The 12,760-nt window shown below is 50.8% G+C and overlaps 4 protein-coding genes across 4 annotated transcripts; 2 read left to right on the plus strand and 2 right to left on the minus strand.

The window, feature by feature from the left end:
- Nucleotides 1-21: 21 nt before the first annotated feature.
- On the minus strand, nucleotides 22-2,057 carry MIND_01199200 (MICOS complex subunit MIC60; the record flags this gene model as incomplete). Its single annotated transcript, XM_037368501.1, has 3 exons — nucleotides 22-96; nucleotides 150-1,943; nucleotides 1,992-2,057. 3 exons carry the CDS (start codon nucleotides 2,055-2,057, stop codon nucleotides 22-24), a joined length of 1,935 nt encoding a protein of 644 aa, XP_037215427.1.
- A 177-nt stretch (nucleotides 2,058-2,234) lies between these two features.
- MIND_01199300 (RING-type domain-containing protein) lies at nucleotides 2,235-4,167 on the minus strand (the record flags this gene model as incomplete). The annotated part of the gene is made up of 7 exons (XM_037368502.1): nucleotides 3,898-4,167; nucleotides 3,701-3,850; nucleotides 2,739-3,649; nucleotides 2,668-2,691; nucleotides 2,571-2,618; nucleotides 2,329-2,520; nucleotides 2,235-2,280 (listed from the first exon to the last, which is right to left on the minus strand). Exons 1-7 carry the CDS (start codon nucleotides 4,147-4,149, stop codon nucleotides 2,235-2,237), a joined length of 1,623 nt encoding a protein of 540 aa, XP_037215428.1. The 5' UTR covers nucleotides 4,150-4,167.
- A 150-nt stretch (nucleotides 4,168-4,317) lies between these two features.
- On the plus strand, nucleotides 4,318-6,784 carry MIND_01199400 (TPT domain-containing protein; the record flags this gene model as incomplete). The annotated part of the gene is made up of 5 exons (XM_037368503.1): nucleotides 4,318-5,041; nucleotides 5,094-5,211; nucleotides 5,261-5,622; nucleotides 5,676-5,784; nucleotides 6,285-6,784. Coding segments are annotated over 5 exons (1,314 nt in total). The 3' UTR covers nucleotides 6,286-6,784.
- A 621-nt stretch (nucleotides 6,785-7,405) lies between these two features.
- On the plus strand, nucleotides 7,406-10,038 carry MIND_01199500 (uncharacterized protein; the record flags this gene model as incomplete). Its single annotated transcript, XM_037368504.1, has 4 exons — nucleotides 7,406-7,671; nucleotides 8,026-8,043; nucleotides 8,296-9,551; nucleotides 9,602-10,038. Exons 1-4 carry the CDS (start codon nucleotides 7,529-7,531, stop codon nucleotides 10,036-10,038), a joined length of 1,854 nt encoding a protein of 617 aa, XP_037215430.1. The 5' UTR covers nucleotides 7,406-7,528.
- Nucleotides 10,039-12,760: the final 2,722 nt, after the last annotated feature.

Below are 12,760 nucleotides of genomic sequence, written 5' to 3' on the forward strand. Positions count from 1 at the left end.
GGAAGTTGCACAAGATTTATTCTATGACGATTCAGAGGGCGTGTCTGTGTCTGCTACTACCAACAGTGCAGCGAGTGTCGCCTGGGTCTGCACAACCTGACAAAAGTTTCAGCACAGAATTAGCAACAAGACGGCAAGATCCCGCGCACCTCAAGAGCCTGCTGCACCTCCAACCGCCTCCTCGCAGCCTCCAGCCAGTCGCGCAACAGCAGCTTCGCAGTGCCCTTGAGCTGGTTCAGCTCGCGCGCCGCGCTGTCCAGGTCTTTCTCGTTCAGATAATGCTCCGCTCTCGCCAAAACACTCATGACATCATCCCCGCTGACTAGCCCATGGCGACGGAACTGCAGACTGGCAAAGGCGCGGCTTGCCAGATGCGCAAGGAGACCGGCGTTTTCGTCGGGGACAAGCGCAACGTGGGCCACCTTGGGGGACACCTCCTGAGAAAACCAAGTCGCGAGATCGGCGAAAGGCTCGACACCGATGTCAGGGACATCAGTGCTTTCCAACGACTCGAGGACGGTGATTGCAACGGGGTCTTCTCTTGCTGCCGCAATGTGACGAACCGTGCGTAGTTCATCGCGGAATGGTTTACGAACAGGAGAAGTAAGAGCAGAGGAAGAGAGAGCACGGAGAGCTGCCCAAAGGGCGTGGATGCGGATGTTTTCGTCGAGATATATCGAGTTGTCGACAGCAACGCGTTCTAATCGTTTTAAATTGGCTGAAAGCTCTTCCAATTTGGCAAGTCGGCCACCTCGTTCTTGTTCGACATGAACTTTGACCTCGCGAATCCACCGTCGCTGCAGCTCAATGCCTTGAGCAATAACTTCCTCCTTCAACCTCTCGTTGATGAGATCAGTCTGCGTCCGTAACTCATTCTCCAGTTTCTGGCGGTAAGCCGCAGTTAACTCTGCCTGATGCTGGTCGAAAAGTTGTCGAAACTCCTGTTCTTGTCCATCCAACCGGTCCTGCGCCTCCATCTCTTGCTCCATCAGCTTTGTAGTGTAGTCGCGAGCTTGCGCCTCGAGTTTGGCCTCTAATTCGGCCCGTTCGTCTTCGCGGACCCTGGTTATCCGTGTAACAAGTGCCGTCAGATCCTCTTTAGCACTTTCAACGACCGAGCCTGCTTTGGAGGCGGCTTTCGGGTTATCCTCCACATAAGTGGTCAGACTGTCGATGGTGCTAGCAAGGTGGGCAATGATGGGTTCAGAGGAGGTGATGGACGAGAGGTCGGGAGAAAGGCGCGGAAGCTTGGGCGGTGGAGGACTGGGTTTGGGTGGTGGGGCGGGTTTGGCGTAGCCATAAGGAAGCTCGTGGCCAATAGGCAAGGGAGCGTGGTAGGCACTGGGTCCAGCAGTGTCTGTAGAAGGTGGCGCAGCGACTTCAGAAGTTGTTGCAAGAGCATTGAAGTCGATGGGTTTGGCGAGGGCAGCCTCTGCTTCCGCAACAAGCTCCGAAATGCCACGAGTAAGCTGCTCGACTTGATGCTTTGCAACACCGGAAACAGCATTCGCATCCTTCTTGACGGTGGTCTTTATCCGCGCAACAGCAGCATTCGCCCTTTCCTTCGACTCCTGGACGACCTTTGCGGCAGCCTCCTTCGTGTTCCTTGTGGAAGGCTTTGGCTCTGGCGTGGGCGTAGGTGTGCCGTTGATTTTGTCTGTCACGTAGCGCTGAGCGGATTCCAATGACTTTTTGGAGGACTCTATGACAGAGGCAGTAGTCATCTTGTCCCAATTCCGCGACTCCGCGAATTCGAGCATGGCATAGCCCAGCGGCACCTGCTCCGAGAAGATTTCGTAGTATGCCTCATTCTGGAATGCGGCAAAGGTGCTTCCGACATAGAAAGTCCCAGCAAGCGCGGTTGTGGTCAGAAAGAGGGTGCGGACGACGTGTCGCTTTTTCTTGGGAGCGGGAGCAGGGGGAGTTGATTCGGTGGCCAAACGCTTGTAAAATTTAAGTCAACTGAATACCGTGGTGAACTGACTGCTTACCCGTCTTATGACACGGACGGCACCTCTAGAGACCACTAGCTGGCGAGTGGGCAGTGTGCGATACATCCCAAATGGGCGACGCTGCCCTCAACGTCGTCGTGGATGGTGAGCCGTGTTTACCCGTGTGTCACATTTTGCGTCACATTTCGGACTTGTGGTGGTGAAAAGTAGAATTCACTTGGACGTGTGTATAGTAGAAATATGAGGACTTATACTACAGTTTATAGATTTAGTGTCTCCAGGTCAGTCGCTATAATCGTCGTTTTCGCTATATTCCCCCTCATATTCACTGCAAGACCGTTCAGACGTTGCACTGGATGAAATCTTGAAGGCTTACGCGTGATGTCGTACTTCATCGAAATCATCCCAACCGCCCCCGCCATGGTTTGGGTCCGGTTCATCTTCGGAATCCTCCTCGTCGAGATGGGTTCTGCGGTTCCCAGATGACTGAACAGGCTCTGGCTCATCCGAGTCTTCGCCCTCAGAATCGTCACTGATGACAACGACGTTACGCTCCAACCGCCTATTACTGGAGAGAAAGGTTAGATAGATGCAGTCTACGACAAGAGGACCACAAACGAGGAGTTAGGATGGTTGGGAGCTCTGCGGCTGCCAGCTCGAATTGGTCTGCAAGATATTCATTCAGTAAGAAGCTGTAGTTCGTAGCTTTACATACGGGGGAGACCCAGACGGAGATCGGCTTGAATAAGAATAAGAAGCGAGCAAAAACTGTAAAATTCCACGCACTAATTTTCACCCTCAACTTCATAATCAGAGGAGTTGATTTCGACAAATCTTGGGACACGTCGACGAGGAGGCAAATAATGGACATCATCGTCGTCGTCTGAATCGGCAATTTCGATTATTTCGGCAGCATGTTGAGAGCCATTGACATCGTCTTCGTCATCATCAATGAAGCTGTCGTATCCACCTTCTTCGTCTTCACTGAGGTCTCGATGGCTTTCGTCTTCATCCTCGAGATTGACGTGCATAGGAAACCAGTGTGGGAAAAACAACTGCTCATCCTCATCTCCATCTCCATCGTCTAGACTTTCGCCATCGTCAAACATGTTGGCAAAGTCTGGCCCTGCTTGATGTCCGGGGTAGACGCGATGACACGAAGTGCAGACGCCATCCCAAATCTCATTCATGCAGTCAAGACAGCGATATATTCCACCATCTTCCAGATCAAGCATGCCCATATCCTCGACTGAGGGCTGCTCTCCATTGTGCATTAGAGGGTGGAAGCCAGGGTGTTGATGGGGATAGTGGAAAATATTGTGCCATGGGTCTTTGGGAACGTCCTCGTTGTTCAAACCTTGACCAGGTAGTTGAGGTGGCGGAGGGGGAAGTCCAGAGAAAGTTGGGACCAGATCACTCTTCACCAGTCCAACGACCATATCTTTAATGCTCCAGGCTTCGGCCGGCCGGTCGCGGATTCTGGCACGACAATGAGGACAAGTCTTCTTGCGAGGTAGGGGGTATTCATGGGCATGCTCCTCGTCGGGCTCGGTAGTGAACCATTGAACAAGGCAGTTGTAACAGACAACATGACCGCAAGGAGACAGCGAGTATGGCTTGTACAAGGCATCGAGGCAGATTTGACACGTCAGAGACTGGACGAGCTGTGCTAATAGTAACTCGTGTTTCTTCAACACCTGCGATATGATATAAGCGCGTTGGAAGAAATGTAAAAGGAGATCACGCACGGCACTTTGAGCCTTGAACTCTTGATTCAGTCGGGCAATCGTCGCAGAAGAAGGGTCGGCCTCTTCCTCACGGTCCCCTGACTCAGTATTTCCACCGACATCATCGTCCGGTGGTTCAGAGGAAGCCTTGTACTTTCCCTTGGCCGAACTCTGTGCAATGTCTTGTGAATGAATCAGGCGGTGGGTGGCACACATACCGGCCGTGAAGACGGAGGGTCACGCGTCGTCGAGCTATTGACACTGACGGTGGATATCGGGGCCACTACAGAGCTTTTCTTTCTTTTCTTCTTCTGCCGCTTCTTCTTGTCGCGCCCAGTGGGGGTGTTGTCTACCGACCGTCGAGGCCTTTTAATTTCTGGACTTGCATCTGAGTCTTCGTCCTCGGAAAGTGCGCGTTTCTTAGAGTTTGCCTGCGTAAGGACTGCTCCTGGGGTTGTCTGACGCGGCATGAATGTGGTCAAGGTCAGACAATTATCCGTGACTCGACGCGTGACACGTGACAAATTTGTTTCCCTGAATCCTTCGACCGTCTTTCGCCGAAATCCTCGCCAAACAGCACTGAGCTAATATTGGACTCGTTTCGATTTCGTCTCCCGCCCTTTCTCCACTGCATCAATATGGCTTCTTCATCATCACGTCGAATTCCAAGAACTGCAAGACCGCTGCTTCCACTCGGCGTCAATCCTCCTTTCACAGACTCTCACTTTGCGTCCAACGTTGCTGAACATCCAATGCAGTCGTTCAAGCTCCCCACTGGACCTTTACTCCATTGCATCGACCTCGAAGCCCCACCGGCCAAACCCCGAAATGACATGCCCCACACCTTCCAGCCGTCAACACCGCGTATCGCTCTCAGACCGGCTCACGCCCGAAATCGCTCGTTGCGATTGTCCTCAGGCTCACTCTACCAGCGTGCATATCACCGAGAACCATATCCAGACCATTCCCATTCTCATGAAGATTTGGCGTCATCCCCAACCGAGCTCTTACTGCCGCCCTTTACCGTTCAAACATCGCCAAAGCTCAAGTATCCGCCACCACCATCGGTTCTACTGCCACTAGACTCATCTGCATTCTGGCTTTCGATGTACTTTTGTTTCAATCTGGGACTGACACTCTTCAACAAACGAGTTCTCGTTGGCTTTCCTTTCCCCTATACTCTCTCCGCCCTCCACGCGCTGTTTGGAACGATAGGCGCCTCCATCCTTGCGAAACACGGCTACTTTGTTCCGTCGCGCTTGAATACTCGTGAAACAATCGTTCTCGCTGCCTTCAGCATGCTCTATGCAGTCAACATCGCAGTCAGCAATATATCTCTGCATTTGGTCACCATTCCGGCAAGTATGCTGCGGAACCTCGATCATATCGCTTATCGGAAAGTAGTTTCACCAAGTTGTTCGAGCCGCCACGCCCATTTTCACCGTTTTGTTCTCGACCGTCTTTTTTGGTGTCCAAAGTAGTTACCCGACGAAGATATCTCTTATTCCTGTTGTTGCAGGTGTTGGACTAGCGTGAGCTTCAATTGTACGAAAAACATTCAAAACTTGACCCTCCGATTAGGACTTTCGGGGACTATTATTTTACCTACACAGGTTTCTTGCTCACGTTGCTTGGAACCCTTCTCGCTGCATTCAAAACCATTTTTACCAACATCCTCCAGTCACCAACGACCTCGAGACCTGCTTACTTTCACAACCCATTCGACCTGCTCTACTATCTTTCTCCTCTCGCCTGTGTGGAATGCTTGTTTCTTGCACATACTACGGGCGAGCTCCAGCGAGTGCGAGCATATACCGAGACCGGCCATCTGTCAATGCTTAAGCTCATCGCTCTTGTATTGAATGGGTGCATTGCGTTTGGTCTAAATGTGGTCAGCTTCAGCGCAAATCGACGAGTTGGTGCCTTAGGCATGACTGTTGCTGGTTCGTATCCCTATCTTCGAGGTTTTTGGCTATGATTGACGTATTTCTGGCAGCCAACGTGAAGCAGGTCCTTACGATTGTTTTTGCCGTGTTTATCTTTGACCTGACGATAACGCACCTGAACGCGCTGGGAATTGGCCTGACGTTGGTCGGTGGCGCATGGTATACTTGGATAGAGCTGATGGAGAAGGATCTGAGAAGAATCAGTGGTGGGGTGAGAGCCAGGCACTAGACGATGGGCCGCTTTATCACCAGCAGTTCACGACTTTTCACTACCAAGATTTTAGATTAGAGCACACGGACAGTTTCGGTAACAACTCTTGAGCTGTATTTCTACCCACTGTACTTATAGAAGCCAGTACACTTGCATCCATAGCATACACGTCAATTCGGGCCTCGATAAAGATAATCGGATGCCGAATCAGGAAGCTGACTAGTTTCTTGTGACGTGCGTCACGTCACGTGGACACATTTCTCTCTCCATCCTCAAGACCCGTCGCCGCCATGGTCAACATCCCCAAGTACGTCTTTCTACCTGTGTGATACCTGGATGTGTGCTCAACTGCCGTCTTTCCCTTCATAGGACCCGCCGAACCTGTGTGTCCTTCCTGCTACCGATCGAAGGACGGACAATATTAACGATCCGATTTTCCTCTTCCTAGACTGCAAGGGCAAGACGTGCAAAAAGCACACGTATGGCGCCGTGCTCTCTACCTTGATTTCAGCGATCTTACTGGGGAGTTTTCTAGCCCTCATAAAGTAACGCAATACAAGACCGGCAAGGCTTCCCTCTTCGCCCAGGGCAAGCGGCGTTATGACCGAAAGCAGAGCGGTTATGGTGGACAGACCAAGCCTGTCTTCCACAAGAAGGTGCGTTGCTGGGTTTGGACTGCTGGCGACGAATGCTGATCTGTTGGTTAGGCTAAAACGACGAAGAAAGTTGTGTTGCGGCTGGAGTGCACGGTCTGCAAGTACAAGATGCAAATGGCTCTGAAGCGTTGCAAACAGTGCGTCGACTTGTTGCTAGAGTTTACGATCAGGACTGACGAGCTGCCCAGCTTCGAGCTCGGTGGTGAGAAGAAGACGAAGGGTGCCGCGCTTACCTTCGTACGTCTTTTGCGTCTGGCTAGTTCTCTTGAGACTAACTTTGTGTCCCTAGTGATCATCTCTCACTGTTCCGTCCCTCCCACTTTACACACACTCGCATGCCCTGCTTGTATTTCCGCTATGCCGAACCCAAAAAAACATGCACTCTCTCTGGCTATGGACCATTATAAGAGTTCAAGAAAGCGCTATCAGCGTCGTTGGCCTCTTTCATTTATCTTCTTCCTCAATTTGTTGAGTGTCTGCTCTATCTATGGAGCAAACAACCTCTTCGTGTTCAAGGAGACAGATTCAAGACGACTACAGCGAGTCGTGTACTAGATGAGGCTCGTTCATACTCACGAGAGCGAGCCTGAGTGCACCGCCATTTAGACTGCCGAAGCTCGCCTGCCCTGCGAGAATCGCGGGGGTTATATTGTCCGTGGGGGCCATCGGCTACCCTACAACTCGTAGCGTCATATAATAAGTAGTAGCCAATTGTGACAGTCGCGCAGGGTTTACAGCAATACCGCACGTATTTCCATAGAAAGCTCTCTGTGGTCCAACAGAAACGGGACCGAGTCTTCGGTGAAGGAACTTCCAAGGAAGGGTTCGTGTTGACTCCGTGTGGCGAGCCACGAGGGCACAGAATTTCGAAATAAAAGGGTGTGGACCAAATTCGAAGGCCGAAAGTGTGTGTGACCGCCCAAACACCTCTCCTTCCTTCCTTCCACCACGGTCAACACACAAGCGTCTCCCGCTCCCCACTCATTCCCCACACACCTCACCTCCGCCCACCGTCATCACAAGCATCCCGCCAGATATGCGCGCGTCAACATCCTCTCAACAGACATCACCCATATCCCACAATTCAAGCCTCGTTTCTGGCTCTACCTCCGGAACGAGCGTGAAGAAAACTCTGCGGCGCCAGCTGTCTCGCGTCTTTCCACTGTCGCGCAACAAACGGTGAGTCAATACCTTCTCTCTCTCACACTTGTCGTGGAGCTCGCTTTTAGAGTGGGGCAAATGACGGGCTGCTGGTGGGGCCGTCAGGGCGCGCTTCCCATCTCCACATTCCCGCAGCCGCTTGCTGCTGCAGCGGACGGTTGTTCGGAACTGTGATGCTCTTATGACTGACGCCCCTGGCGATCACAACATTGGCAATTGGGCCCTTGTCCTATTCTTGCTCGCCGTTGTCTGGGCTTGTCGGAGGCTGCGGGAAGAGCACTCCAGCCCACCCTTTCGAGGGCCATTCTCCTAGTGTCTCCGTCTATGTGGGCTGTGTAATCGAGAGCTGACGTTTTCCTTTGTTCCTGCCAGGAATGGTGCCAAAAACAAGTGAGCGCTCTCCCTCTGCTTTTCCCTCTCCCCCGCTTCTACCTCTGGCTGCTCCGCGAACTTTCTCGGGACGAGCATATTCTACTGTCTGCGTCCTCGCTTGCACCGGCTATTCCTTGGTGTCAAGCTGTTTCCGTCAAACGGGCATCAGAGGGTCTCGGCCTTGATACCGAAGTCTCCGCTGTTTTCGCCCTCATCACTCATCATATGATTTTCTGCCCGTCTTTTTCCACTGTCTAACCAAACTACCAGATTTCATCCCCCAAACTGCCACTCCCCAGAACTCCCAGCGGAGCTATGGATGCTCATACTGGAATATTCAACCTACCCCTCATTCTCAACAACGGATACCATTGAGTTTGACTCGTCGCCGCCCCCGTCACTTGAGCTACCCTCATCATTTCTTTCTCCCGCGCCGACACCTGCGTCCCTGGCGCCACGATTGACATATCACCGAGCGCTGATGGCCCACAAGCGCAACCTCACTCTTGTTTGTCGCAAATGGCATTCGTATGCCCAACCTGTGCTCTACTCTTTTGTCTGGATAGCGCGGGCCAAGCAGGCGAAGGCTCTTGCGTTGACCCTTCTTTGCCAAGCGTGCTGTTTATCTCCGCAAAGTGTCCCAGCCACTGAAGCAAGTGCTGGCCGATTTATTCGACGACTTCATATCGAGACGCCAGCGTTGGAGCGGTGTCATCCTGCGGATCTCCGCACGATATTAGAGTATGCCCCTGGGCTGGAGGTGTACTCGGACTACCGCAGTGTCCGTCGAGTGCGAGGCAGCATTCTCTCGTCCTCTACCCCTCCCAGTAATCGAGAGACTGACAACGGACCTTGCAACTTGTTTGCTAAATTAGCCGAGGGTGGCGGTGCGCTCAAACGCTTAACATGGACAAGTTACGACGACCCTACTCTGGTGAGTCTAGGGATTGGGCTTGGGCTGCGTGGCGGTTATATGGGCGAACGACTAGAGTATCTGGAGCTCAACTTTGTCTCATCCTCCGCTTTCTCTCCGAAGGTCACCACGAAATGTCTGCCTGCCTGCAGCGCTGGACTGATTCTACCCACCCTCCGCACCCTCAAGGTCACGCTCGACAACGGGACTTTTTTGGTGTTATCGAGTTGGGTGCTGCCCGCGTTGCGCAACTTGAGTGTTGTTAGCGCCGACTTTTCCTATGCCGCAGACGGGTTCAGACGCTTCTTCGAAGTCCATGGCGGGAGTGTACGTCAGCTCGAGCTTGGACACTCGAGTGCTTGTATCGAAGAAGCGTGGCTGACGACCCCGCATTTGCCGCCTCATAACCCACAGACGACCTCAGGCTGGCAAGCGCTTTCGCTCGCGTCGCTTTGCCCGCATTTGGACGAGTTCATCTGCAGTGCTGATGCGGAGTGGAATTGGGAACACCCAGACTGGATTGCGCCGCACTTGTTGCTTCCTGCCCACCCTAATGTGAGCTTCATCGGTATCCGCGGGATCGAGGGCCGCGTTGGCGGTGATGGTGGTTTAGGTTTGTTGGTCCTTACTTTTTTGTTATTCATTGACTGATTTGAGTACCAGGCACCAACCACCACGCTGCGCTGTTTGGTCTTCGCGAACAGATGGAGACTCTGTTGCGTCGCGAAGCTTTCCCGCGATTGAAATACGTACGCGACATGAGCGAGGGGAGCGACTGGCTGCGGCGGGGGCTATGGACTGAGCCGATGTGTTCTAGCTGCTCTGAGATGAGCAGCAACTCGTCGCTGCTTTCCCTTGTCGGCCAACAACAACACCCACATCAACACAGTCACGCTAACCCGCTGTCATCGCCCCGCGCCCGCCAGAGGATTGTGCGGTTTTGGGAGGGTGTGCTGCAGCGCTGTCGGGAGGAGGGCGTGTGGCTGGAGGACTGGCGCGGGTGGAACGTGACCAGACGGACACTGATGCGAGCCAGGGCTGCATTGGAGGCAGAGGCGGAGATGTCGATGTCGCGGAGCAGCAGCAGCAGCAGCTTCTGAAGCGGGTTTTTTTTTCCTTTTACTTTTGTGCGTTCACGACCCACTCATGACCGTCTTTTTGGCATCTCTTTTTTTTTGGCATCCCATCCTGCATTTGGACACACTCTCTTGCTATCGAAATTTTCTTTTTGTGGCTGTCGTTGCATTGCATGCACTTACATACAGAACTTGTACATCTGCGTTGCCTGTGTTTGAATACATCTCCCATTTGGAAAGGAAAGGCCTTGGACATGATCTATACGAGGCTAGCTAAGAAGGGATAGATGTGGCTAGAAAATACTTGCTTGAGAAATGATGGGGGATAAGGCCGCAAGCGGCGATTGCCGAACCTCTGGCAGAACATGCAGCATGCATGCAGACTCATTTGAGTCTTGACTAGCACTTTTCCAGAATATATAATAAACTATGACTCTGTATGGACCCCCCTACCCTATCTCCATGATAAGCAGCATGACAACCCTTCAACTTGCAGATGGGAAATAGGTAGTGGAAAATACTTTATTTTTAAAAAAGGGAAGAAATTTTCTTTTTGTTTTTTTTTTTTTTTTTTTTTTTTGGTGGTACATATCAGACGTAGTACAGTTAACTGTAAGGGCAACCCCGGAGGCCTGAGATCAAGGTCCTAGCAGGGGAGGATCCAAAGCGTGAACATTGGTAAGCGAATACAAATGAAGCTGACCTAGCAGGGGAGGATCCAAAGAGAAGAAACTCTAAGGGTCCGCCTGCTAGGTAGCTGACTATATACTGCTTGTCCGTAGCTGCCGCTGTCGGGCACAGAAGGCTTGGGCGGCATCGCAGGCGAGGTCCCAAGGCGACCGTTGGGAGGGCGTTGACGGATCGGTGATTGTGCGGGCGAGATGGAGGGCCGGACCGGAGACAGAACCGGAGTCGGACCGGAATCGGAGGCGTCTCCGAGGGGCCGAAAGGGAGGTTCCCCTGACATTAACAATGTTATCCTACTATATCCATGTAAAGTGTGGCGAGCCGATACGGGCTCACCTAGGGAGGGTAAAGAGCTAGGCCACCGCCCAGGGAAATATACTTCTACACGCCGTCCGCAGCTCTAGGCTGACTCTTGGCGGGACCCACCAAAACCCTGGGCAACTTTAGCCAGTTTTCCTCCTCGGTATTTAGCTCAAGGATACTAGACCAAGTGTCTCTTACCAGATTGGGGTCAAGAATTTTCTTTTGTTCTCTCAGCACAGTGCCATTTGCTATCTACTCTAGTGAGTATATATATAACATAAGTAATTGTATTTCTGTCCTGAACAGAAATATTATTCTTGTTGCCATCTGTGACATGGTGTGGGATAATATAGATAAGGGCCAAGCCAGACCATCAAATATCAAGTTATTTGCACTGCAAAACTCTAATGTGAATAAGTCTGAACTTTAAAATCTTGTTTGTCTTCTGTTCCATTTAACAGCAACACTACTGTACTATTTTGATCAATTCAGCATATTGTAGTCATACTCATTTTTTTTTTGAAAACTGGGCATGATTTTTTTTTAGGAGGGGGGGTTGGTTGACTTTTGATTAATCACACTTTGGGCCCACATAAGTAATCAACATAAGAAAGTCAAGCTATGAAATTCATTAACTCTCTAATGGTTACATACTTTTCAAGTACTTGATTTCTGTTTTTTTTTTAAAAAAAATTGGTAATTCAATGAAGATTTGAGCTTACTGTTGTGGTTGTTATCAAGGACAATGTCGTGAGGTTACTGACAGTGGCAGGGAACTACTTAGCAGGACCAGCAGAAAGATGTCCCCAACTTGATGACAGTAGGTGGCAATAGGCCCCTGGCACATGCATGAAGATGTTTGATCCAAAATCCCATGAATTGGTCAAATTTTGACACAGCAGTTTGGCTTCAGATTGAAGTTCACTGGCAGAATGTCTACATAAGGATCTGCTTGCCTATTTATTCTATGTCAATATCCACACAAATATTAGAGTTCTTCAGCACCACTGGCAGCATTATTTTGGTCATATTGTCTGCACAATGGATCAAACATAGAAAACCAAGCTACTACCTTGATACTATGGACTGATTGAAGTATAGTTTTCAGGAAATATGAGTATGATTTTGGCTGAAATTTGAATACTGTAAGAGAACATGAAGAATTACAGCTAAATTATAAGAATCCAGGGACTGCATACTGCTTTCGAGGCCCTTGGACATCTGCATTGCAATATCACTTGAGTGCCAGCAGCATAATTTGACCTCAGCCATACAGGACAAAATGACCTATTTTTTGGTGCCTAAATATTGTATGTTTGAGCCTTTTTTGGAGACGACTTTTGTCTGCATAACTATTGAACATCTTCGTGAATACACCAGGGGCCTGCGGCAATTGTCTATAACAAGACTCACATAATGGTCCCAGGTTACAATGGCAACAGCGGTGGTGAGGGTGCTGGGAAGGCAGTAGTGCCAGGGTAGCAGTGCCCCCAGCTGTGTTCAGCACGATGAAGAAAGGCCTTGATAGGGTGTCTGTGCCAAGCTTGATTCCTCTAATTAAAGGCAGAGATACTTATGGGTGAGCAATAGGTGCAGCCTAACAAAGTTGATTATGTAAGTGACCCAAAAAGGCATTGTCTACGGCCTGACGAAGTTGATTATGTAAGAGTCCCAAAAAGGAATTGTCTACAGCCAACATCTCGTCTGGAGCCAAACCGGAGGTTCGGCAATGAAAGATCTTCAGCAAACAACTTGA

The sequence above is a fragment of the Mycena indigotica genome (assembly GCF_014461135.1).
Source record: "Mycena indigotica strain 171206Taipei chromosome Unknown Mind.scaff0011, whole genome shotgun sequence".
Lineage (NCBI taxonomy): Eukaryota > Fungi > Basidiomycota > Agaricomycetes > Agaricales > Mycenaceae > Mycena > Mycena indigotica.